Genomic DNA, 27,942 nt, shown 5'->3' with positions numbered 1-27,942 from the left:
ATGTCTGGTAAACATGAGAGGGAGGGTAGGGATTATAAAATCACATAGCCAGGGCAAGGTGCAACTTGTGATAATCCAATGCATTGTCTCTCCTCAGGGCAACCAGTTATACTATTCCCTTGATTACTAGACACAGTTCTACTAGATACAGGTAGTTATGCCCCCTACTGTAGTAGGTCCAGGAAGTCACTAGTTATGTATAGGAGGCTATCCACTCCAAATTGAATACAAATAATGGGTATCTAAAAGTAACTGTGTTTAACATGGCAACAGTTTGGTTCAAATACACTGTGTTTCCTTCCAGCCAGTCCAGTCAAACAGAGGAGGAAGGCTTTACAGGACCAACAGCACTAAAGACCATGAAGCCAAGAAATTGGGGGTACTAACACTGAGGCTGAACCGTCCCTCTACTTCGACCCCTCTACTGCCTTGTAAGGACACGGTGGAAGAGCAGATCCAGAGAACACAACTAACAGCCTCTCCAGTCCTAGTGGGGGCAGGAAAACACAGGACACACCAGTGATGGATATAAAATTCACAGAGAGGTAACTTTATCACAGTACGCAAATAGGGTGATAAACTATTAAAGCTTTTTTTTTCTCCACTGTCCTACTAGTAGCAGAAGCAGTAGAAATACAGGAGGGAAATGTACATTTTGGCAAGTTATACATTTCTTCCTGTCCCTGCCCCAGTGAAGTTTACAATTTGAAAATCACTGTCACATTTCCAATCAGCCCCTGCCCCCGTGGAGTTTACAGTCTAATTCCCTGTCACATTCCCACTAGTCCTTGTCCAGTGGAGCTTACAATCTATAGTCTGCATAACATTCCCATCGGTCCTTATCCCAAAAAGCTTACAATTGAAGGCCCCTATCTCATTCCCATTAGTCTATGCCTAGTGGAGCTTGCAATCCATGGTCCCTATCACATTCCCACTAGTCCCTGCCCAGTGGAGTTTACAATCTATAAGTTCCCTATCACATTCCCACTTATCTCTGCCCATTGGCACTTACAATTTAAGGACCCTATCACATTTCCATAAGCCTCTGCCCCAGTAATGTAGTAATTCTAGGTCCCTATCACATTTGCATCTCTCCCTGCACCAGTGAGCTTACAATCTAAGGTACCTATTCCATTCCCATCAGTCCATGCCTAGTGGAGCTTTCAGTCTAAGGCCCTTATCACATAACCCATCTACCCTGCCCCAATGAGTTTACAATCTATGCCCTCTATTAAATTACCATCAATCCCTGCCCCTGAGAGTTTACAATCTAAGGTCCCTGTCCAGTGAAGCTTATAATCGAAATCCCTATCACAATCCTATCAGTTCCTCACCCTGTAAATTTACAATCCAAGGTCCCTATCACATTCCCATCTGTCCCTGATCCAGTGAATTTACAATCTAAGGTCCCTGGAATTATTCTAGGTAGGTAGAATTGGGCCAAGTAGTAATTATATTTCCATGTGATGCCTTACTATTCCACACATATTCTCTCCCATTCTGCCCAAATCCCTGGAAATAATCAGTTTTTGTTTGTGTGCCAGGGGGCTCTTTGGAGAAGTTCATCTCTGCACAAAGTCTACTGGCCTGAACCTTGTGGTGAAAGTTCTCAGCAGTAAAGATCGGGTAAGGATAAGGATGATGAGGAAAAATAGTGGCAAAGTAAAACCAAAAAGAAGTCTATATGAATGAATCTGCATTTTACCCTAACATATACTGTATGTTTTGAGAAACCATACAATTTATCACTCTTTTAGACCTATGTTCCCTATATCTCACTTTTAGTCTGACTCATATACTGCGACCCATGGTCGTATGCCAGTAAGTAGCTCAGAACCCCCCCATGTAAATGTGATCCTTACTTTCAGCTCTAACACTTCCTCTGTTGTTTTGGAGGAGAAATAATTATTTTTATGGTCAGTAAATGCATCTCTTTTTCCCCCCACATCTGAACAAGCTCACAAGAAGGTCTCTATCCTCGTGTATTAGAATTTCTTCAATGATACCCTAGGGCAGGAGTGCCCATACTTCTACATCCATAAAAGCATTGTTAGCATTCTGTTCCATGAAAAATACATAAATACTGATTTATGGGAAAATGTATATTGCTTTATTTAACAAACAATATTTCTCAGGTAATCTTAAAGGAGATGGATAGCTACGGAGGCATTTTATTGCCAATAGATTAGCTGCAATAGTGCAAGCTAGAATGCTATATATATATATATATATATATATATATAATATATATATATATATATATATATATATATATATATATATATTTATATTTATATTTATTTATTTATTTATTTAGAAGCTCTCTGTTTGTTTAGGATAGCAGCTGCAGTATTAGCTTGGTGTGACATCACTTCCGCCTGAGTCTCTCCCTGCTCACTTATAGCTCTGGCTCAGATTAGTGCAGAGAAGGGAGGGCGGGGGGGGGGGGAGAGAGGAGCAAACTGAGCATGCTCTTGCCCGGGGCAAGGAGGTTTAAGCTGAAGGCAGGAAGTCTGATACAGAAATCCATGTGTACACAATAGAAGGAAAGAAATGCAGTGTTTCTTTTGACAGAGGACTTACCTTTAGGATTTACTGGTATATTTAGGCTTCCCTTTCTTATAAGGCTAAAGGTCCCAGCTAAAGGTCTACTAATAGATCCTGATCTACCTTTTGGGCACCTCTGCCCTAGGGTTAGTGTCCAGGAATAACTGTAGATAAAATACTCAATACCTAGCTAAGCAGGATTGGATCTCTCTATAATGTGGATTAAAAGCGATACAGAAAATGGGATTACAGAATTTGTATCTCATTTCTGTTTAAGGGTGGAGGCAGACGGGGAGATTAGCCAGCGACAAATCTTCTCTACTGGGGGCAACTAATCTCTACGAAATGCCTTCCCGCTGGCAATGTGGATTAAACGCGATGCAGAAGATGGTATTATCTGTACAGCTATGGGACCTGATATCCAGAATGCTTGGGACCTGGGGCTTTCCAGATAAGGGATCTTTCTGTAATTTGGATCTTCATACCTTAAGTCTATTAGAAAATCATGAAAAACCATTAAATAAATCCATTAGGCTGGTTTTGCATCCAATTAGGATTCATTATATATTTTAGTTGAGATCAAGTACAAGGAACTGTTTTATTATTACAGAGAAAAAGGAAATCATTTTTAAAACTTTGAATTATTTGGATAAAATGGAGTCTATGGGAGATGGCCATTCTGTAATATGGAGCTTTCTGGATAACTGGTTTCCAGATAACGGATCTCATACCTGTATCTCATTTCTGTTGAAGGGGTGAGACAGACAGGGAGATTAGTCGCCCAGAGACAAATCTTCTTTACAGTGGATGATTAATCTCCCCGAAATGCCTTCATGCTGGCAAGAATACGAAATACCAGTGGGATAGCATACAAATCGCTTGATATTTCCGAAGTTTCCTTGACAGACAACTTCAGGTGACTTTGTAAATACGAAAGCATTTGGAGAGATTAGTCGCCAGCAGTAGAGAAGATTTGTCGCTGGTTGATTAATCTCCCCGTCTGCCACCACCCTAAAAGATATTTTATTGTTGATTTTGTCTATTAAAATATGATTACCGACAGTGGTGGACTCTCTCTTGATATTGGAATCCAAACCTAACAAGTCAGTTTGTTCCCATAGCCTGATTTCTCGCTTTATCAGCCATCCCTCAAACTCCTTCTCCTTAATCAAAGGTGGAGCGTATCCTTGGAAAAATCTGAGAGAATGGTTATATATGTTTCCTAGCTATTTTGGATGGTGATTGCTAGATTTATATAAATATGCATACACGGTGTATAGCTATAATTTGTGAAGTTATTACCCTCAGGTTCCATAGACAGTTGCTATTTAGTGGGACTGTGGGGGGTTGTTTGGGATTCTCTGCCAGAGCCTCTTTTGAATCCCAGTTATTCCTGCCCTCAAGGACGAGATCAAGAAAACTGGATCTGTTACAGATGTTAATATGATTCCACTATTATACAAACTGAAGCCTGAAATAAATATATTTAAGTACAGTATATCCCTAGACCCTTTCCATATAATTGGAATATTATCAATGTTGTTCTTATGTAGGACCAGGTTTGCTCAACCCTCATGTGCCAGAACCCTAATCCTGAGGAATGCAAGGACATAAGGACTGAAAGCCTTTACATGCAGGACATGATATATTGGTGGATAGTGGCGTCAACTGTGTGCCACAAATAGTCTGCACCTCATTGTGTAAATGCAAAATGTGTTGAGAATCTTTCAATAAGAATTTTAATCAGTTACATAGTTTTGAAGATGTAAATGTGCATAGTGAGTAAAATTGGCTGTCCGTCCATCCCTGCTATGATGGGGAAACCAGGAAGGTTAATGGCATTTTTGTGAATGACAATATCCAGGGAAAAGTCATGCATTTCATGGGAATCTGTTCTCCGTAAAAGTACTTATTTCTCCTCCAAAACATCAGGGGAAGTGTAAGAATTGGATAAAAGGATCAGATGTACATGTGGGGTTCAGAGCTACTTATTGGGGTGTGACTGTGGGATGCAGTCTATAAGTCAGACTTATAGAGAAGAAGCCAAAAAGTGAGAACCAGGGAACCTAGGCCTACAAAAATGTAAGGATTATCTGGGTCTTTACAGTATCTTACCATGTCTCTTTATTTGTGTTTAGGAGATGCCTTTAAATGAAATCCAAGTGATGAACCAGTTGGATCACCCTTATATCATGCAGATGTTTGATGAGGTGGAGATGCCCAATGAGATCTTTTTCATTCTAGAATAGTAAGTGGAGATCATTGTTTTCCCACTAGTTATACAATGGTTGTTTATATACTTGTGCTTTCCCTGCCCCTGCTGATGATGTAGGAGAAGTGGCTGCCCAGGTATATAAATCCATATTGTGGCCTGAGAAAGGCACAGGTTGGGTTAGGTCAAAGGATTATAAACATTCAACAGCGCATTGCTAGTCCCTACCCGTTAATGGAGGTGGATGAAATGGTGTATGTGCACCAGTACTGTGAGGGCATCTTCTACATGCATCAGATGTATGTCCTACATACATAGATACATACATAGATGTATGTCCTACAACCTCACGGTTAAAATATATATAACCACGTATTCAAGGAACCAGCACTCCCATATAAAACTTCAATTGTTTACTGTGTTGTACCAATTTAGATCCAGTTAAAGTATGTACAGGAGAAAGGTCCTAACAAGGACCGAAACGTTGGACATTGGTACAACACAATAAACAATTGAAGTTTTATATGGGAGTGCTGGTTCCTTCAATACGTGGTTTTGTATATATATATATATATATAGATGGACTCGCACACCATTTTACAGTGAATAAAACAGTGTTATTTTATTCTTGATTGCATTTCCAACGTTTCGGCCCCTATTAGGGCCTTTATCAAGGATACAGTGCATGTTAACAAGTGACTACTTATATACCATTTAAAATTGGCGCCAAGTATGATGTCATAGACAGTGCTAGACATTCCAGAACAAGCTTACAACATTGTACATATTTAAAGTGCAGTACCTATATTCCACCACAAGATGCCAGTGCTGTGCAAGTGCTTGAAGTGCTCGTAAATGTGTTACAAAAGTGTTCATTCGTCCATGCCCCACTAGGACGACCAATTATTTCATCCAATGGTTCGTTAAATGAGAATATTGCAGAATTTGTCGATTACCTCCTCCAGCCATGTATACAGCAGATGGGGAGCTATCTGAAGGATACAAATCATTTTTTGTAGTCAGAAGTATTGATATACCGGTGACTAATTTTGTTCTAGTAACAATGGATGTGCAAAGTCTTTACACTTGTATCCCACATGAGGGTGGCATTGAAGCGGTTTCCATGATGATTAATGAGAATCAGTGCTATAAGGGGCCCCCTTGTGAATTTTTGCTGTCCCTGTTGCGGTTTATTCTTTATAAAAACGACCTCAAATTCGAGAAGCAATACTTTATACAACGCACGGGGACAGCAATGGGAATTAAAGTGGCTCCAGCTTACGCAAATTCTTTTATGCATGTGTATGAAAATGAATGCATACTAAACCGTCCTTCATTCAAAAAATATGGCGCCTTCCACAGGCGCTATATTGATGATATCTTCTATGTTTGTACAGGTCCCATTACAGATTTGGAACACATGGTGAGCCATTTAAATTATTTAAACAATCCGGTGAAATTCACACTTAATTATAATGCAAATAGCATTGAATTTTTGGATGTGAAAATTTATAAAGGAGCCACTAAATTAGAGACCTGTCTATATGTGAAACCCACAGATAGAAATACCATTCTACATTATCAGAGTTGCCATCCAAAGCATTTATTGAACTCTCTACCTAAGTCACAAATGCTTAGAGTGATACGTATAACCAGTGAGAAAGATAAACGGGAGGAGGATTTAAATATCATGGCCAATAAGTTCTTGTTAAGGGGCTATCCTCCTGAACTGGTCCTTGACACAAAAAAATGGGCACTAGATCTTGACCTAGGGGGCAGCACGCAACAACTGACTCCAACACACACCGTACGAACCCCAAGAAAAGGGAACTCGAATGAGAATCAAATTTATTATGTAAGTCAATACGGTGAAGGTTCAGACTTTATACGTAAATGTGTACTCAAACACTGGCCATTAGTAGCAAGTGATGAGAATGTTTGCAAAAAGCTGCCGTACCAACCAAGGTTTAGTTATCAAAGAGGGAAATCTCTAAAAGATATTTTGAGTCCATCTGATCCTACTGATAATTATGCTAGTCCACCCATACAGCATTTTTTGGTCCAGCGTCCAGGGGTCTTTAAGTGCAGTGGCTGCATTATGTGCAGCAGTCTGATTCTGGGCAATCAGTTTTCACATCCTAGGACAGGTAAAACATATGAAATAAAGCAATGACTTGTTCATCTACAATGGTGGTCTATATGATTAAATGCCCGTGCAGACTTATTTACTGTGGTAAAACAGTCAGGATGCTCAAGGAACGCATTGGAATGCACAGGGCCAGTATCAGGGCAGCGTTTGACCCTGATAGAGAAATTAAGGCCAAAAATAAAAAACAAGACATATCCCAACAGTTAGTGGCCAAACATTGGGCGGAAGCAAAGCAAAGTCCAGCGGCTTTCAGGTGCATGCCCATTGAACAAGTACCAGCTAGGGTGAGAGGTGGAAATTTTGACAATACCTTACTAAGAAGAGAGGCTTTTTGGTTCCATGAGCTAGATTGCGTAAGTCCTAAGGGACTTAACGGACAACTGGTGTTAAGCTGTTTTCTTACCTGACTCCTAACTCTCATACGGACACACTGAGACAGAATGATGTGATTGAGATTCATAAAGAAAATAATACTAAATTGCCTTATAGCTTGAATGGCATTTGTTGTAATATTGTGAATGTAATTCTGTCAAGGTGAAACTAAGTATCTATCTTTTGTACAAATTTGCAGGCCTATGGAAAAAGACATAGTCGAATGGACACTTTTGTAACACATTTACGAGCACTTCAAGCACTTGCACAGCACTGGCATCTTGTGGTGGAATATAGGTACTGCACTTTAAATATGTACAGTGTAAGTTTGTTCTGGAATGTCTAGCACTGTCTATGACGTCATACTTGGCGCCAATTTTAAATAGTATATAAGTAGTCACTTGTTAACATGCACTGTATACTTGATAAAGGCCCTAATGGGGGGCGAAACGTTGGAAATGCAATCAAGAATAAAATAACACTGTTTTATTCACTGTAAAATGGTGTGCGAGTCCATCTATTTGGCTGTACAACGGAAATTGACCAACGCACCCGAAGTAACTAAAAATCTGGTAATAGTGCATATATATATATATATATATATATATATAGATATATATATAGATATATATATATAAAATCAATGAACCACCTGGAGAGACACCCGGAGCTGCTGGTCTTATATATATATATAGATAGATAGATAGATAGATAGATAGATAGATATATATATATATTTCGAGCGCACTCCATACATAAATTGCAGGACCCAGGTGCTACCTTAAGAGGCTGTGTTATCAATCAATCTATGAAGTCAGGTGCACACAGGGATTTAAATAGTTAAAATGTCCACATTTTATTTAAATACTTTTAAAAAACAGAACTGGTCGACGTTTCGGTCTTTCTCTAAGAGCTTTCTCAAGACCCTGTTCACAGTACCAAAGGTATTCCTTAAATAGATAAAACTTATGACACTCACCCCAAAGAACACACCCACCAGAACCCAAATGAGTTTTGCCCTTTGAATTGTTTTTTGAATCAAGGGTAACTTGCTGTTAAAATGTTACAAATCTGCTATGATGTTGCAACTGCTATGATTTTGTTTCTGCAGAAGTCTGTTTGGTTACTTGGGTTTTAAAGTTGTTTTAACTATGTGTTACTATTTGGTGTAAATCAATTACTGATTGTATACGTATTGGCAATTATTTATCTGTTTTTTGGTGCAGGTTACTTTCAGTCACATGTTCTGGTGAGTGTGTTCTTTGGGGTGAGTGTCATAAGTTTTATCTATTTAAAGGACCAGTAACATCAAAAAATTTTTTTTAAAAATTCGTTAGTATACAATGAAAAATAAACATCAAGACAAATTAAACTTTAAAACAGCAAAGCCTTTATTAAGAAATAACTTACCGAAACTCCACTTCCTGTCCTCTTCAAAACAGGCGACACGGCGACCATCCATGCTGCAGTGTTTGATTTCTCCTCCCTGGCTACTGACAGCATGTGAAGGAGGCTGTGGGGGCTGCTGCTGGACATGCTGCTGCTGTTTGGCCTCTCTATCTGGGCACGGCGCTGAGTGCAGGAGACATAGCCTGCGGAAGAGAAGATATTCTGAAGCCGAACCCCTCTTTGCTTTCCCTTTAGCCACACTAACAGCCGACCCCTCAGTCCTCGGAAACTACAGAGCCAGATGAAGAAGTCACTCGATTCCTCTGTATCGCTGGTACCTGCTAATTATTTTTCCCTGAACTGCAGCCCGCAGCGGTAAAACCTACTGGTAAGCATCTTTATGGGGCATCTTGCTCTTCATTTTAGGAGATTGAAATTACGGAAAGGCTGTGTCCCATAGACTCCATTTTATCCAAATAAGCCAAAATTTTAAAAATGATTCCCTATTTCTCTGTAACAATACAACAGTACAATAGCTTGTACTTGATCCCAACTAAAATATAATTAATCCTTTAAAGTTATCCTTTATTTTAAGGCAGCATTAAGGATTTGGATTTTCAAGCATGACTTGGGACACAACAGCCAAGCATACGACGCATTAACTCAAATCCCAGATCCTCGCAGGTACGACTCCCGTGACAAGTTCACTTTAAGTCTAGTTGCATAACATGCATTGTAAATCCAAATAGTTATACATTATCCTCTCCTTTTGCCAGTTTACCAAAGAAGCAGATCTTTGTCCAGTTTGCTCACTATTGTCCACCTATCAGATCAGACATGGGCTTTTTTATTGTGCTCGTCCTTAGACTGCATACACAGGCCAAGGAATTTTTTGTCCAAGTGGAGTTTCAGCCCAGCCAGAACAATACCCGGATAATCAGGAAAATGTAAACATTGTAGCACCATATAAAGCCCAGTAAAGTTTTGCATTAGTGGAAGAGCATGTTCCATTTGGGTAGGAGAGGAGGGTTGGCCAAGGGACCCTGCCTTTAATGCTAGAGTCAATCTTGCTGTTTAATAATTATATTTTCATCTTTCAGGCAACGGGACTGTTTACGGCATCTCATAGTGGTTCTGTGTGAGAGCTCCCAGCTGCAAGACCTTGTAGAGTTTCCATATGTAAATCACCATAATGAGGTAACTGCCCATTTCTTTTCTGTCCTGGGGGGGCACTTGCACAGTGAGCAGACGCTTCACTTTCTTCATGAAGTCTCACTTAAATATGCCTTAGGTAGGTTGTAGTTATCATTGAATCTCATGCTCGTGCCGTTGACTTAATGACCCACAACTACTGTGTGAACTCCTGTATGAGTTCCATATATACCGACACAACTACAATTCTCTTCTGGCTAACTGAATGATAACATTATATTCCTGACATGCCCTGATACCTTCCTGGTCAGTACATGATGCATATGTGACAGCTGGAATATGACAGGAGTAAGACTATATAATATTATAGATCTATATATAATGCTGCCATTTGTGTATAGCGGTTTGTTTCCCATAAATTTGGGGAGGCCCATTTATCAAAGGTCAAATTTCGAATTCATGTGAGTTTTTTTTTTAACTCTTAATAAATTCAAATATACTCGAAATTTGATTGGGAGGTTATTTAAGAGAAAAAATCGAATATCTAAAACTTGAACTAATATTACCGACCCGAAACCTCTAATCAAATTCGACTAAACTCGAACCGAGTTTTTTCTCTGAAAAAAACTTGAATTTCAGGAAGACTATTAACATCTTCAAAGGGACTCAGAGCAGAATTACTTGGTGTATTTATATAGACCTTTCTGATAAAGCTTACTTAGTTTTAGCCTTTCCTTCTCCTTTAAGGCACTATCCATATGGAGTGTCTGTTTCCCTCTGCTTACCTACTGATGACTTTATTGCCTCCTGAACTGAACCAACTGTGCTTGTGCCACTGTGATAAGAAAATCAGTTCTACTGGAGAAGCCATGCGCTGTATAAAGGATAGCAATGATGTTTCTTTCCCCAGGCTCCTCTCAGTTGGTCTGGTTCCCTTATTCAGCTATTGACCATCTCCGGCAGACTCTGGGTGAGAATGAAAGTAACTGGCACAATCAGGCTGTTAAGATTTCTGCTTTCCTCCCTGTCTCATGTTGAAGGGGTTGTTCACCTTTAAATTAACTTTTGATATGATGTAGAGAGTGATATTCTGAGACAATTTGCAATTGGTTTTCATGTTTTATTATTTTTTATTATTTGTGGATTTTCAGTTATTTAGCTTTTTATTCAGCAGCTCTCCAGTTTGCAGTTTCAGCCATCTGGTCCAAATTACCCTAGCAAGCATGCATTGAATTGAATAAGAGACTGGAATATGAATATATTCCTGTCTACCACCCTGTCTCTTAAAGGGCAAGTAAATCCTGGACTAAACATAAACTGCATGGATTAATATCAGGGCAGGGGGGCTGCTGTACTGACTATATATCATTTGTATGGGATTGATTGACCAAACGTCTGACATCAGTGCAGATCAGTAGGACTGGGTCCAGACATGGCTTATCCCCTTCTTATATTTATTCATCCTTAGCATCTCCTTTCACCAATTTCTCCCACCCTTGCCTCTTGATTCCACCTTCACTTTTCAGTGACCCTTTTCCCTTGCACTAGAGGTCTCCCTCCTCTGTAATGTTCCCTGGCAATACTATAGAACTATAAAAAATGCAAGAACACCAATGAAATGTGTATTAACATATTTATTTATAAATTGGATGTTATATTTATGCATTTTAGATGAATTCATACTAATTTAAGTTGGGAAGGACTCACATCCATTAGGTTCAAGTTTTAGTATAAAAGGGATCTTCCTATTTAGTAGTTGATCCAGAGGAAGGCAAAAACCCCATCTGAAGCCAGAGCCAATTTGCCTCAGAGGGGGAAAAATTCCTTCCTGACTCCCAACGGGCAATCGGACAAGTCCCTGGATCAACTTGTACTATGAGTTTATGTGAGTATCAGTACTAAGAGTTTATGTCAGGGTTTAGAGTGGGAGATGTGACTAGTTGTTGAGTTGAAGGCTTGAAAGGATAGAATTTAGAAAGGAATGAATTTGAACAGAAGAAACCATTGATGATATCTAGTATAGGTAAATCTAAAAACAACTGGACTTGCTGAGTAATCAATGAAGACGTTTCAGTACTCATCCAGTTCAACCAGTCAGTTGAACTGAAGAAGCTGCTCGGATGAGTAGTGAAACATCTTCATTGATTACTCAGCAAGTCCAGTTGTTTTTAGATTTACCTATACTAGATATACCATGACCTGGATGAATGAAAAGCTTCATAGTCAAACCACTGAGGAATTGTTGTTAGGAGATTGCAGGGGGGGAGGCAAAAGAAAAAAATGGAGAAGAGAAGCCTCTGCGTAGAGGGCATCATTTTAGTGTGTGCTGTGTGGTGGTGACTAAATGGAGGTGTAGTAAGAAGGGCAAGGATTAAAAGATATTTTAAAGAGGAGAAACTCTTGATGATATGTAAATAAAAGAAGATATTGGTGGAGGTGTGTTAGCACAAGGACAGAGCTTGCGGTTAGAGGTAAAATATGGAATAAGGGCTCGTGATGGAGCTAAAGTTAAATTAAAAGTCCTTGGGTAGATTGGTAATTGGATACTAATGAAAACTAAGGTCCTAATAGTGGAGCTATGGTGTTTGAAAATGTGAATGCTGCTGGAGCTGTAGAGGTAGATATGAATGTTGGAGCTATGGTTCTGTGAAATGTAGATGCTTAAGGCAAGATGTTGGGGTTGTAGTAGTCTGCAAAAAAAGGAAGATGGATGGAACTATGGCACCTCAAACTGAGGTGGAGATGTGTGTGGGTGGAGTGAGGTAAAATGAAGCAAAGACTCCACTGGTGGAGATGTGGTGGTCTGAAAAGAATATGATCGAGGAGATAAAGTCCCTGCTGGTGTTGTTGCAGGAATCTTGAAGTTACCACTTGCTGAACTGCATCAGCTTGAAAGGAGATGTTGCTGGTGGAGCTGCAAATGCCACTGGATCTGTATGAGACAAAAATATCAGTCAGTAATAGATCATCATTAATTCTCATTCAGAGGCATGGCATTTATGCACACGCCTTATTCATTAGGGGTTCCATCATGTTAGGGAGTTTTTCTCCTAGGCTGATGCTCCTTTTAGAAATAAATGCACTGGCTATGGGAATAAGAAATAATGCCTGAGCCTTCTCAATCACATTCTACCCTGTTGTGTTATTGTGTGGCTGCTGCAGTGAGGCTATTGTACATCAGCACAGAAAACCTTGATTTTGGGGAGGATTGTGACCAAGAATTGTAAACTTGAGCATCTTCTAGCCGAAACCCACCTCTTGTGCACAGTGAGGATTCGGGTCCTACCAATGTAGACACTCACCAGGCAGCAGGGGATCAAATTGTTATTTGTCTACCAGCTGAGAACTATTATACTGAATGGAGATGGGACCTTACCCTGTGGATGTTTCTTTTTCCTTGGCTGTGATTTAGGAAACTGATTCTGGGCTGTTGATGTTATTGGCCACAATATCAATAACAGGAGAAGCCTTCCAGGGCCATTTGCAGAGCTGCTTCTTGTTCTGCCGATGTCTGTGTGCAGAAGTCACAAGCACGCCGCAGCTTTGAGAGAGCAACTCCCTTCAGTCCTGTAGAGGGAAAAATCATATTTGTGATTCATGAATACTAATTAGAGCTTGTATATGATTCATAAACAAAAAAATAAAGACTGAAGACCAAATACAAATTGTCTTACAACACCATTGTCACCATTATCCTAAAATTTTATATTAAGTACCCCTTAAAACATGTTTATTATTCCCAGTGTGATTATAATAAAAGCAACTCTTGCAGCTGTTGAGTTACACTGTGAGATGGTGCAGTCGTATCAAATATAATGGATTCCCTCACCTTTCTTGGCCGGCAAGTTCTGCAGAGTCCGGAGATGTTCTTCTATCTCAGCCCTGACGATCTTCTTAGGTGGTATTTGGGTGACGAATGGGTGCTGCAGGAGTTCTTCAGCACTCGCTCTCTCCGAAGGATCCTTTTTCAGACAGGACTCCAAGAAGGACACAAAATGCTGTGACCTGGAAAAACCAGAGATTTTAGCTTTAGCTAGCAAAAAAAATCCCCAGATTTCCAGATTCCAGAAGCTTTTACCCAGTAACCATTAGCTATACCCCAGAATATACATATATTTTGCAGTCTATCTGTCTATCTATCTATCTATCGTCTATTTATCATCTATCGATCTATCGTATATTTTTCTATCCCTCTCGCATCTAGCTATCTATATGTCTGTCTGTCTATCATCTATCTATCCATCCCTCTCTCTCCCTCTCCCTCTCCCTCACCCCAGTAACCATTAGCTATACCCCAGAATATACATGTATTTTGCAGTATATCTGTCTATCTGATACGAGCTGGGACAGACTCACCAGGTGTTCGATTGAAGCTTCGGTGGTTGGGCTTCAATTATCAGGTCCTCAACTGGATATTGCCCTGTGTATGCTGAAATTGAAAAACATATACATCAGGTTCATCAAACATGTCTAGAAGTTATTTATTTATTTAATCTATAGAAAAAGTTATTTTTTGCTGGAAATAGCAAATCATCCCAAATTCCTCCCATTCTGATATAGAACTTTTGCTGCTCAATGTATAAAATAAAGTAGCCATAATTGTTGTGATTCACTTACGTGGTTTTCCTTCAGCCATTTCGATGGCGGTTATCCCCAGCGACCAGATGTCACACTGCAAAAGACACACCAAAGAGCATTAGAAGGAGAGAATTGGGTTAGTGGGTGTTTAATAAAATCTAAGTAAAAAGGCTGCACTTCTCTTTTAGAAACATATACATATATTATCATGGGTGCAAAAATGCCATTCTCCTTAGCTCAATTATGGCTAAAACAGAACAGAAAACAACTTCTAAAATAGCCCAATGCACCCCCTAGTAAATGAACACACCATGGTATATGTAAAAGTAAAAAAAAATGCTTTATTATATATAAAAGTGTATACAGCAATATACAAACAATAGCAGTTACAGTACATAACACCAGTTTCACAATGCAAATGAGCAAATATATTAAAGCAGACACATTGTGCACAAAGTTAAGAGACCCAACGTTTCGGAAAAACTCTTTTCTCTCCATGAGAAAATAACTGCTTCTATGTCCCATTAACACTGATAAGTAACTGCTCCGTGTTGTTACAAGTATTATAAGTACAACATACTTTGGTGTCGTACGCCAGGCGCTGGCCCTTCTGCCTTATGGCCTCGGGTGCCATCCAATGTGGTGTCCCTTCCGCTTCGTGGCACAACCCAGTTTGCGGGTCCAGGTCCCAGCTGTGTCCAAAGTCGACTGAAATGACAGATAGAATCCATTAATGGAAAATAACTTGTTTAACCACAATAAGATAGAAACCTGAATTATGAAACCCCCTGACTCCATATTCACAGAAGCTCCCCACCATCCATTACTCTTATAACTGTAAGTTTTACTCACTGATCTTCACTTTGGCCGTCTCTGTGAGCATGATGTTCGGGCTCTTGATGTCTTTATGAACGGCCCCGTTCTTGTGGATGTGGTGCAGCCCCTGGGGAGATTGAGATGTAGGTTATAAGATTATAAACATTCCCAACAAAGAGATTGTATATATAATTGATGCAATTAAAGAAGAGTCCTTAAGAGGTAAATCTGGCCTTACCTTTAAAACCTCCTTGCAGACATAGCCAATCCAGGTCTCCTTCAGGGATTGGCCATTGGTCTTACTGATGAGGTTGTACAGAGAGCCTCCACCACAGTATTCAAGAACAATCTGCAATATACAGAAATTATTTCAGGTCATGTATTCTGTCACTTCCAGTGGAGATTGTTTTGGCACAAGAGGAATGAACACGATACAGTAAATCATTTCTTACTTCCAAGAGCTCCGATGAGCACTCCGTGAGTGGAGCCCTGTAGTAGGCTCCATAGTAAGAGGCGATGTTCTTGTGGCCTCCGAACTGCTGGAGAAACTTCAGCTCCCTGCAGACTGACTCTTCATCCTGGAGTGGAGTAATAGAAATCCCTTTAGTTCACATAGACATCTACACAAATAGGATTGATATATAGTGATTGGAATTATAAAGATACAGTACTCGGCTGATGTTGGCGATCTTCACCGCTACCACGCCTCTACGATGGTGTCGTCCCTGTAATACAGACAGAAAGGTTGACTTATATACAAGTAGGAAAGAGAGGGTCTAATGCAGCCCCCAAACCAGAAGCTTGATATGTCTGCCTAAATCATTGTGTGATTGTGTGTAGTGATCACAATCTTGTTCAGTTCCCCTACTCTCTAGGAATTGGTTGGTAACTTACCTTGTAGACGTCTCCAGTGCCGCCCACTCCAACAAGCACATCCTTGGTCAGCCGACCATCAGGAGGCTGGAAAATAAAATAGAAAAAAGAAGGATTTTATTGATAACATAATATTCCCCAGGGTACAAAACATGTCTCACTTCCGGCAGTAGCGGCGAGTGTTTTACCCTCCTTTCTACTCACCTCATAAGTCTCGGAGAGGGTTCTGGATTCCGCCTGTGGCTGAAGGAGAAGAGAAAGAGTCTATTACATTCTATACTTTATCTGTACCTGTTCTCTATTCAGCAAAACCCTAAATTCAGCTAAAACAGTAGCAGTTGACTTACCTTCCTCCAGGGGGCGCAGAATAGCATTGCGCCTAAGTTTTTTAGCTCTTAAAAGAGCTGTTGGGTTATAAAGAGATATCAGCTGACGTCAAAGGAAGATGTTATATCCAAACGCCAAAAACAGATGGAATATCACTGAATATCTCTAAAACAATCGCTGTGAAATCACTCGGAAAATCACTCTGAAAATCGCTTCGAAAACGCTGTGAAAACGCTTCGTCGCTCGCAAAATTCACTGTGTGGGGAAACAGAAAGAAAGAAGAGATTGTAAGCTCACATGCACCAGTCCTCTCTGCTATACATATCAGGATTCACTGCCTTATATAAGTATTCACACCCTCAACCAATTCTCCCATTGTACAAAAACAAACCCTAAACTTATATATATTGTTTATCTGTTTTATCTGTTATTTTTATTCTGACCATTAATTCTAAAATCTGATTTCCACTGGCAAAAAACAAAATTTACCATCAGTTTTTTCTTTTGCTTCAACAGCATTAAAGCAAAGTTCCCCTTTAAATGAAATGAAATTAAATTTGTAGAAGACCACAAGCTGCAGGTCTGACAAGGGATGCTGGGATTTGTAGTTTAATATCAGTTAGAAGACCACAAGCTGTAGGTCTGACACGGGATGCTGGGATTTGTAGTTCAGTAACAGAAGACCACAAGCTACAGGTCTGACAAATGATGCTGGGAGTTGTACTATATGCTACAGGTCTGACAAGGGATGCTGGGATTTGTAGTTCAGTTCAGTAGCAATAAGAAGACCACATGCTGCAACTCTGACAACAGATGCTGGGATTTTTAAGTCAGTAACATTTAGAAGATTATAGGCTACAGGTCTGACAAGGGATGCTGGGATTTGTACTACAGGCTGCAGGTCTTACAAGGGATGCTGGGATTTGTAGTTCAGTAACAGAAGACCACAAGTTGCAGGTCTGACAATGGATGCTGGGGTTTGTGCTATAGGCTACAGGTCTGACAAGGGATGCTGAGATTTGTACTACAGGCTGCAGGTCTGACAAGGGATGCTGGGATTTGTACTACAGGCTACAGGTCTGACAAGGGATGCTGGGATTTGTAGGACAGTAACAGTTAGAAGATTATAGGCTGCAGGTCTGACAAGGGATGCTGGGATTTGTGCTACAGGCTGCAGGTCTGACAAGGGATGCTGGGAGTTGTACTATAGGCTACACGTCTGACAAGGGATGCTGGGATGTGTAGGTCAGTAACAGTTAGAAGACCAAAAGCTGCAGGTCTGACAAGGGATGCTGGGATTTGTAGTTCAGTAACAGTTAGAAGACCAAAAGCTGCAGGTCTGACAAGGGATGCTGGGATTTGAAGGTCAGTAACTGTACTGTTAGAAGATTATAGGATACAGGTCTGACAAGGGATTCTGGGATTTGTACTATAGGCTACAGGTCTGACAAGGGATGCTGGGATGTGTAGGTCAGTAACAGTTAGATGGTTATAGGCTTCAGGTGTGACAAGGGATGCTGGGATTTGTAGTTCAGTAACAGTTAGAAGACCACAAGCTGCAGGTCTGACAAAGGATGCTGGGATTTGTACTACAGACTGCAGGTCTGACAAGGGATGCTGGGATTTGTAGTTCAGTAACAGTTAGAAGACCAAAAGCTGCAGGTCTGACAAGGGATGCTGGGATTTGTAGTTCAGTAACAGAAGACCACAAGCTGCAGGTCTGACAAGGGATGCTGGGATTTGTAGTTCAGTAACAGAAGACCACAAGCTGCAGGTCTGACAAGGGATGCTGGGATTGGTACTATAGGCTACAGGTCTGACGAGGGATGCTGGGATTTGTACTATAGGCTACAGGTCTGACAAGGGATGCTGGGATGTGTAGGTCAGTAACAGTTAGATGGTTATAGGCTTCAGGTCTGACAAGGGATGCTGGGATTTGTAGTTCAGTAACAGTTAGAAGACCACAAGCTGCAGGTCTGACAAGGGATGCTGGGATTTGTACTACAGGCTACAGGTTTGACAAGGGATGCTGGGATTTGTACTACAGGCTGCGGGCCTGACAAGGGATGCTGGGAATTGTACTTTAGGCTACAGGTCTGACAAGGGATGCTGGGATATGTGGTTAAGTAACAGTTAGAAGACCACAGGCTGCAGGTGTGACAAGGGATGCTGGGATTTGTACTACAGGCTACAGGTCTGACGAGGGATGCTGGGATTTGTACTATAGGCTACAGGTCTGACAAGGGATGCTGGGACTTTTAGGTCAGTAACATTTAGAAGATTATAGGCTACAGGTCTGACAAGGGATGCTGGGATTTGTACTTTAGGCGACAGGTCTGACACGGGATGCTGGGATTTGTAGTTCAGTAACAGTTAGAAGACCACAATCGGCAGGTCTGACAAGGGATGCTGGGATTTGTACTATATGCTACAGGTCTGACAAGGGATGCTGGGATTTGTAGTTCAGTTCAGTAACAATAAGAAGACCACAGGCTGCAAGTCTGACAAGGGATGCTGGGACTTTTAGGTCAGTAACATTTAGAAGTTTATAGGCTACAGGTCTGACAAGGGATACTGGGATTTGTACTATAGGCTACAGGTCTGACAAGAGGATGCTGGGATTTGTACTACAGGCTACAGGTCTGACAAGAGATGCTGGGATTTGTAGTTCCGTAACAGTTAGAAGACCCCAAGATGCAGGGCTGACAAGGAATTCTGGGATTTGAAGGTCAGTAACAGTAACAAGATTATAGGCAGCAGGTCTGACAAGGGATTTTGGGATTTTTAGGTCAGTAACAGCTAGAAAACTACAGGCTGTAGGTGTGACAAGGGATGCTGGGAGTTGTACTATAGGCTACAGGTCTGACAAGGGATGCTGGGATTTGTACTATAGTCTAAAGGTCTGACAAGGGATGCTGGGATTTGTAGTTCATTAATAGCTAGAAGACTACAGGCTGCAGGTGTGACAAGGGATGCTGGGACATTCAGGACATGAGTAACAGTGACTGGGAAGTTGCAGCTCCAAAACTTTTTCCTTTAAAGCTTTTTAAGAAGTCAGTTCTATATACAAAGTGAGGTCTAAAGAGAAATATGGATATTAATAGTATTGGAGGGAAAACAGCAAGTGGCCAACTGTCGCTCCAAACACTGGGTGACCCCTGTTATATGGGAACATGGGGATTTCAGACTTTTGCCCTTAATAATTGCTTAACTTTTACTGAAAAGCTTTTTAATAAGTAAATGTTATATACAAAGTGAGATATAGAGAGAAATATGAATATTAATAACATTAGAGGAGAAACCTGAACAGCAAGTGGCCAACTGTCAACTGTCACTCCAAACACTGTCAGTGACCCCTGTTATATGGGAACATGGGAGATTTCAGACTTCTCCCCTTAAGAATTTCTTAACTTTCCCTTAACAGCTTTATTAAGAAGTAAATGTTATATACAAAGTGAGATACAGAGAGAAATATAAATATTAATAGCATTAGAGGAGAAACCTGAACAGCAAATGTCACTCCAGATGTTGCTATAGTGACCCCGTTATATGTTAACATAGGAGATTTCAGACTTTTTATTATTTCTTAACTTGCACTTATTTTAAATATAAAGCAATTGGAATCCCAAATATTATTTTATACTTATTTTAAATATAAAGCAATTGGAATCCCAAATGTTATTTTATACTTTCTGTATTTAGCCTGACAGGTGTGTAGTCTCCCTGCATCCCTGTTCCTTCCCCCAACCCCAACTCTCCTATAATCTATTAAAATGACAAAACCAAGGCTAATATCCCAGGTGCCACCTAGTGACTCAATTTAGTAGTGATTTTCTTCATTTATATCATTATTTTCCATAAATTGTCTCCCAGTGTGTGCTGTGCATCCACTTACCTCTGATCCCAGAAATGAAAGTGAGAAATCCGTTATTTAACGGTTGTCTGTGCGGCCAAATGCCAGGATGTACTTCTGTGTATTTATCCTGAGTTGTCTGTAGTCTGCCTGTTTCCCCATTCCTCCCATAATGATATTTTCTATTAGAATATACACAAAACCAAGGCTAATATCCCAGGCACTAGCCAGTGTCACACTCCAATAGCGATTTCCTTAATTTCTGCCATTATTTCCCTTAATGCCCCCTTGTATCAATGCTCCGCTCACCTCTGATCCCAGAATAAGAAAGTGAGTTTACAGCCAATCACATTTTATGTTTATTTCCTGATAGTGATTGGCTGCAAGTTCAGCACATGTTTACATGCTGTTTAGATAAGTGGGACCCCAGTAAGGAGATGTGGGGGTTCAGCTCATGTATCTTTGATAAGGAATATTAATTCTAATGGACAATGTTAGGCTGGGAGAAACAGTCCTGCTCTCTTGCACACCTCAATAAAACCACACTGACAAAAACATGGGACAGATTTATATATTTGAGTTGTCTGCCACATGTCATCTGTCTCCATTTCCTGTTCTTTAGACCAAGTGACCAACGCAGAAAATATTCCCCCGGACCAGAAACCGCTTTCAGAGACTTGTGTAAATGCTGGTAAGTGACAAATACTCAGGCTTTTCTGCTGGGAGTGTAAGGGACCTCCGTGCTGAGTGCAGTGCTAATATATTTGCATGTTCTAAAGAAGTATGGGGCGTTTGACTTGCTTTGGTTAGACTTGCTTTTGGGGTGTTGGCTGGACAAAGAGATGGGATGGTGCGCTGAGCTTGACTCTGCAAAGAATTAGGCCAGGGCCATACCCTTTAAGTTGCCACCGAACATGCCTTCAGAAATGTTTTTGAACTAACATAGCTGCTATTGATCCTCATTCTAATTCTCCCCTCATTCTCCTACTTTGACCACACTCTACTTGTGCCTCCTTTGTAATTCCAGGTTGTATTTCCCTGAATGCATTAAAAACACATTTTAGGGTGTGACCTGATAGGGAACTGAAGCCTGTATTTGCTTGTGTGAAAGCAGGGATGTAATGGGCTATCCTCCTCCTCCTCCTCCTACTGTGCTTCTGGCAGGCACCTCACTGCTCATTTGAAACACAGGCAGGAACTGTAGCATCTATAGGATATGAATTTCTTTTAACCCAGAGTGAAACCATATCTGTCAGTGCCAGCAAGTTTGAGGGGTATTTTTATTTATGCTTTATCTCATTTAAGATCCCCATGTTTATTGGAAGGGGACCACTGGCTCTATATTGGTACAGGACCCAGTGATGCTGACAGTATTGTTAGATATGCAGTGAAGCAAAGAATTACAAATTGATGGACAATAAGAATTACTCTCCCATTTTGGCATGTTTGACCATTTGGGAGGTTTAGACAGTGTCGGACTGGGACACCAGGGGCCCACCCAAAAACCTTTGACAAGGGCCCACCAATTAATCTTAGACCAGGGGCCCATTATTTTTCTTCCTCTCCTCACTCAACTTCTATTCTCCTAGTCTCTTTTCTTTACATACTATACTCTATTTTCTATATTTAGCCTATTTGTTCTGATAAAAATAGGGAATGGCCATGGAAAAGGCCAAATGTTTAGCAGCATGAGGGCCCACTGACACCTGAGCCCACCGGGAGTTTTCCCGGTATCCCTGTGGGCCAGTCCGACACTGGTTTAGATAATTCTGAGCCATTAGTGGATTGAGTTGAATGCATTTCTGTTGGTTGTGCTAAAAGAAGCAATGCCACAGCTATTTTCAGCTTGTCTAATTTATTCAGTTAGTTGGGTTGACTTTATGGAGAAATAGTTTGATACCATTTGCATGCACGCTTAATTCTCCGAGTGCCATACTTTATATGGAATTGTGATGCTTCAATTGGTCTGTAATGTGTGTAATATTACCCGTCGGCATTGAGCCCCCATTTTATGATGGCCTTAGTGATTCCCGAGAACTGCGTTATTTTTTTTCAGGTGGCTTTGACTAACAGGAAAAAATGTGGGAGTACAAAGGGCTCCATCGTCCAATCAATGGATAGAATGCTTCTGCATATTTAGATGAAGCATTTTCACATAAGGGCTATTTTATCTTTCGAGACCTATAATGTTTAGGGGTGTTGTTTCCCTTTAAGACAGTGAAATCCTATTGACTGGAATGTTTCTGCCATGTCATAACTTATCTGGCTCTTCTCATTTATCTCTGCTATCACCGTCTCTCCCTACAACAGGTCTGCCAGGCGGATGTCTAAGAAACATCGGCAGAAGATCCTCATAATGCATCTGGAAAAAGAGACCGCACAATCTATATACTCACCATGCAAAAAACGAAAAGGGTACGTATGCCTATAGGCTAATGAAACTGCATCATCCCCAGTGACCACATTTTCAATTCTTTAGGAATGATTTGTTTCCATTCTTTGCAGGAGCCCAGTAACCCTGGCTGCTTACTTGCAGGAAACTGGGAAATTTCTTGTGCAGCGGAGTTTTAAATTAAATCCATGTCCATCATGGTACTTTGCTGTTAACTTGCAATTGATTACCTCACATAGTCATCAATGTACTTCGCTCATATTACATACGCAGACAAATTATACTCTCATCGTGGTCTCTGGTCCCCCTGCTTACATCCATCCAGCACTGGCTTAGAATCTACTGTGTTGTGTGTTTCTGCCAGTGCAAGTTTGACTTCGTATTCTTCTTGAGAGACGGCACTAAAAAGATGTGACTGTTGGCGTAAGGGGTGCACTGATTTTCTACTACTTTCTTTTGCAGATCCAGTACTAAAGACAGACACGCTCCAGTAATCAGGGGCCAACCCACAAGCAGCCATCATGGCACCACCTCTCCAAAAACCGAAAGCCCAACTGACCATGCCCTCAACTCCAACTGTACTGAAGTATGTCTGCGCTGTGCCAGCCACTGAGTGTTAATCTCAGCAGTAGATAACTGATAGCAATAGTGTGACACAGCAATAGGGACCTTTTATGATAGGTTGGGACTCTTGACACAACAGGATGTGCCCCTGATTGGCTAATGTTTCTTTTCTTTTATAGCTAATAAACTGTAGGTAACCTAAGGAGGTAAACCTATTTTCCCATGAAGCAAGTTGTAGGGATACTGTAGCACTAGCTCAGCACTGCCCTGCCTTCATGATTTGCACTGTAAACTTACCATAGTGTTGTTCAACCTTAGAGTGGACAAGGGTCCGTGACCTATTTCCATAAGTCAATTAGCAGACTAGTAGTCATCACGACTTTCACTTTCTTCCTTAGTTGGGTGCACGTCCTCCAATGGCCACTTTCCACTGGCAATACTGACAAAGAAGTGAGTCCAGCACCCGCAGTTGATAAAGGACCCGCTTGATAAAAGACCGCATGGTCTGAAACGTTGCTGTAATCCCCTTGCACCAATAAAGGCTGTTTTATTTAAAACTGTTCTTTGTCACTATTTCCATAAGTCATACAGATTTTTTTTTTCAGCAGGAGGAACATTCTGGCGAAGTCTAAAAATTCAGTAGAACAAGAGCTTGGAGAAAATGCAAGTGCTTCAGAAGGAAATGCTAGAGAGTCTCAAGAAAAATGAGCATTCCATGAAAGTTGCCATATCTGGAGCAGGTGTGTACATATTAGTGAGAGTAACTATATTTCCCAGATCCAATACAACATGAAAATTTGGCTTAATTCTTTCTAAATAAGTCTGTCTCCTGCCCTTCCAATCCTGGACCTTTGTAAAGAGACGTTAGATACCATATTTGTTATCCTTGGCATTATCTCTTACCAAATTTGACCATACAATTAACTTCATCTGGGACTACTGGCAACTTTCAAAGGTCAACCATGACTTACTTTGCATGGCTCAAAGGCCCTCAGATTTTTCATGGTTCATCAATGCCTGAGTAACTTTGGATGCAATGATTAACCAGCAACTCCTCTGCATTTGGTACCACCTCCATCAAATCATAAACTACTAACTGAAGAGTCTGGCCCAGAGGAAAAGGTTGATGACCTCCAACTACTCATGAAGGGGCCAAGGCTGAAGGAAAAATTAACAGACTTAAAGGAACAGTAACACCAAAAACGGAAGTGTCCTAAAGTAATGAATATATAATGAACTGTTGTGTTGCACTAGATTCCGGAATTTCACCTGGAATCATCACAGTCCAAGCTGTCAGATAAACAAGAAGAAATCTACCCATTGTTTTTCTGTTGTCTCCCTGTCTGCTTAACCTGCAATAACCATTTGACTTCAGGTCGGATCCCACACTTTTCTAAATGGAGAGTCCTGAGGATTTGCATAAGAATAGCACCCAATCTGACCGGAAGTCAAATGCTTTATATTACCACAGCTTTAGCAGACCGGGAGACACACCATTGAGAAACACCTGAATGGAACTGCACTGCAAATTCTCATGGCAGGTTTATTTATGTCATTGTGTCATTTGGCTTGTAGCCCCTCTGACCACCAAGGATCATTATAGGCCTCTTCTATCTTTGTTGTCAATAAGGGAGGGCAGGGGGTGCATGAGAAAAAAATCCAACGGCACAGAAAGGGAAAAGTGAACTGATCAGAGTGAGAGGTAGATAACAAAGAGAGAACAGTGAAACAAAATAAAGAAAAGGTGAGGGAATACTGTGGGAGAATAGACACTCCATTCTTCATTTCAACCTAGAGTATCTCATCTGCTCTTACATAATGGTTTTTCAGAGGGGTTTTTCTTTTTTAAGGTTGTTTTTGCATCACTGCACTTTGCACTGAAGGGGGTATTATTTTAAAGATTTGTATAAAATGTCTCCTTTAACAGACTATCAGGAAAAAGTGTGGCTTTCCTAAGCTAAATTGTGAATCTGAACATCCTCCATGGTTGCATCTTGCAATACTATGTATTCTGGGCCAGTACCCATTTAAGGTGGGCAGGCTCACTGGTTGGTATGATGGTGCTGGTCATGCCTCTGTATAGTTCATACGTTGGAGGAGCAGTATTTTACCATGTGGCTAAAAATTTAGATTTGTAACTTTGGAGTTGACCACAGCATGGCATTGATCTGTCTTGTTATGAGCGTTTCCTATCATAGCCATTGACTGCTTGCCCATGTTCCAGCTGCATCTTTCTCTCTTTTTTAAATGTAGATAGCCTTTCTGGTTCCATGATTCAAGACGGCTTTGAGCTCCTTGCCTACCCACTAGAACTGTCCTTACTGCGCTGGACATGCAATCCTCCTATATTTTACTGGTGGATTTATACAAGGAGAGCCTGTCTTCCATTGTAGCAAGTGGACTGTAGGCAACAATTAGTGGGAGCAGGAATGAAATCCCAGTGTGTATTGCCTCCTGTTGTACCATGGTTCTATTCCTGAGGAGGAAACTCTGAAGCAGTCTGTCTTCTCTTTTTTAAAAAGTAGATAGCCTTTCTGGTTCATGGATTCAAGAATGGTTTGGAGCTGGCTACAGCAAAAAGGGCCAAGGAGCGCCAGGAGGTTGAGAAGTGCTTGGCAGAGTAATGAAGCTCGGGAAGAGGAAGAAAGGGAAGGGAGATCAATCAGCTGAGGCAAGAGCTGGTAAGTGCATAATGTGCATGCTACAGAGGCAGGGTAAGACAATACTTTGTTAGGTGTGGGAATGGTTTGCCATCGTCAATGGCCTTGCTTAACCAACTCATGTGAATTTCTGAATTTTGTCCATGAACCACTACCTTGTGCTCATTGGTACGCAACACACCCATAAAGAATGAACTGCACTGACTGTGCGGGGGGCACATGGTATGAACTGTACACAATAGTAAAACCCTTTTTTTTTCTCTCCTGTGTTTCACGTGCACAAGGCCAGCCTATCAGGAAGTTCAAAAGCTGTGAAAGTTAAAGCCAGTGACGTCCCACTTACTGTCCCACATGCCTAACTTCTCGGACAGGGTTTTTAAGTGCTGATGTGGCTCCCTGTATTAAGGCAAATCCAGATTTCGGGTGGTTTGTGTTAACTATTCTGCCTGGACCATACAGTCTAATTGTAACAACAGTGTCCATTTTTCCTTTAAATAGTGGCATGAATCCGGGAAAAGATCTGCTCAATGGGGGGGTTATGTGAATACTATATTATATGGCCTGGAGGGGCCTGTTTTTAGGTCCTCCCTGTATGTGAATACTTATGTTTTTATTATGCTGTAAATAATGTGGGAAATGTAAAGTTTATCAATTGCACTGCTCCTTTTGTCTTGGTTCCTTCCACCAGTCAATTGCGACATGTAGCCTCTTAGTGTGGCTTTCAGTAGTGCTGCATCACAGTAAGTGCATCTTGTTTCCATTGTTTTATGTAATGAGAAGAGATTAGTTGGTTACAAGTATCTATTATTCTGGGCTCTCGCCAGCCTAATTAGGGTTAGACATTGTAATTTTTCTGCTGTTTCAGTACAGGAGAACAAGAGACGGACATTTCAGTAAGCAATCTGGGATTGCGGGTTGAGCTGTCAAATCGGAAGACGTCGTGAAAAACGGGACAGTTTGGGAGGTATGCACACATGGCTAATCGGCACTTTGGGAAACTGACATGTCTAGCCGCCACCTAAAACTTCAAAATTAAATATAACAAGGTAAGGCCTCGCACACTCCTCTTTGTCAGATAGTTACCACGGGTATGGCTTTAGGCCCGGTGCCCAGTGTTTTGGCAGGATGCGGCAACCTCTTCCCATGACTGGAGACCCTATACAAAGAGACAGCGAGGAGAGTACAAACCTATGAGTTGGCCTAATAGGGGAATTCCCCCTGCAGGACGCCAATAAAAGGTGGAGGCCTTGGTGGAGGCCCTTTCTCTTTGGCCTAACACCATCGACAGGAAAGACAGAACAGGATACTGAGTCGACCAGGGTGGGTACCAACCTTGCTAATAGGCAGTGGAGTTGATTTGGGGTACTCCACTAAAGATTGTATGGCGCAGGGAAGAGAGTGTGTAGGGAACTAAGTTAGTGGCACCTAGTGGACAGGTTGTGACCTGTCAGTCCTGTGAAAGCATTTGGGGCACTGGCAGAGATAAAAAGGGAGAGTCATTTGGGAGAGGCTCTGCTTGTGCATTTCTGTATGACACACTTCAGGGAACATGCTGTGTGAGTGTGTGACAGAGAATCAAGAGAAGGAATCTCGAGAGAGTATATGTAATCATTTTGTTAAATTACGAGTAAGTCAAGTCTGGCCTGTAAACTGTTTGGTTGCATTCGCAACTATATGTGTTATGATTTATATCATACCCCAGCAGAGTGCATGTATGTTTCAGTAGCACCTAGTATTGTCAGGAACTCAGATCAAAAGGCCAATGGGATAAGACTATAGCAGCTGAAACCACTATTATGATATAATATTTGGGGTTATTCATAACAGGTGCTGGGCCTTAATGGATATAAAAGGCCCCCTAAACTATTAATCAATGACACAAACAACATAAATAAAATGATACAGCAGCAATGTGGAATGGACATGAACATTATGTTTTTAAGCCTATTTGATTCCTATTTGATTATCTTGTACTATTTGCTTCGCTTAAGTGGAATTAAAACCCTGAATAATTGATAATATCTCAAAGCCATTGCCCACACCAGTGGCGGACTACCC

The 27,942-nt window shown here is 40.9% G+C and overlaps 2 protein-coding genes and 1 long non-coding RNA gene across 9 annotated transcripts in view; 2 read left to right on the top strand and 1 right to left on the bottom strand.

Annotated features, from left to right (window-relative positions):
* Nucleotides 1-481: 481 nt before the first annotated feature.
* LOC121398896 lies at nt 482-23,784 on the top strand. 4 transcript variants are annotated; one of them, XR_005964598.1, is made up of 11 exons: nt 482-545; nt 1,545-1,626; nt 4,686-4,795; nt 7,480-7,577; nt 8,723-9,057; nt 9,265-9,353; nt 9,770-9,866; nt 10,732-10,791; nt 20,891-20,959; nt 22,579-22,683; nt 23,123-23,784. It is a non-coding gene; the product is annotated as an uncharacterized LOC121398896 (long non-coding RNA). The 4 variants fall into 4 exon arrangements; XR_005964597.1 differs by lacking the exon at nt 10,732-10,791 and adding an exon at nt 6,157-6,182; XR_005964595.1 differs by lacking the exon at nt 10,732-10,791.
* On the bottom strand, nt 11,995-15,188 carry LOC121398891 (serine/threonine-protein kinase 4-like). Of its 2 annotated transcripts, XR_005964575.1 has the most exons (6): nt 14,980-15,188; nt 14,439-14,493; nt 14,178-14,250; nt 13,651-13,826; nt 13,198-13,388; nt 11,995-12,753 (listed from the first exon to the last, which is right to left on the bottom strand). XR_005964575.1 is itself a non-coding variant. In XM_041578449.1 (5 exons), exons 1-5 carry the CDS (start codon nt 15,031-15,033, stop codon nt 13,273-13,275), a joined length of 474 nt encoding a protein of 157 aa, XP_041434383.1. In that variant the 5' UTR covers nt 15,034-15,188; the 3' UTR covers nt 13,125-13,272. The 2 variants fall into 2 exon arrangements, 1 of the variants encoding a protein (XP_041434383.1); XM_041578449.1 differs by lacking the exon at nt 11,995-12,753 and having other exon boundaries at nt 13,125-13,388.
* A 2,094-nt stretch (nt 23,785-25,878) lies between the features above and the next one.
* Nucleotides 25,879-27,942, top strand: part of LOC121398884 (targeting protein for Xklp2-B-like) — a 100,772-nt gene continuing 98,708 nt past the window's right edge. For all 3 annotated transcript variants that reach the window (XM_041578440.1, XM_041578439.1, XM_041578438.1), the window contains exon 1: nt 25,879-25,905. The gene's annotated coding sequence lies outside the window, so the exon portion shown is untranslated. The remainder of the gene's footprint in view (nt 25,906-27,942) is intronic.

Source organism: Xenopus laevis, chromosome 9_10S, assembly GCF_017654675.1.
Source record: "Xenopus laevis strain J_2021 chromosome 9_10S, Xenopus_laevis_v10.1, whole genome shotgun sequence".
Lineage (NCBI taxonomy): Eukaryota > Metazoa > Chordata > Amphibia > Anura > Pipidae > Xenopus > Xenopus laevis.
Note: the sequence above shows the minus strand (reverse complement) of the source record. Positions and strands in the feature narration are given on the sequence as shown.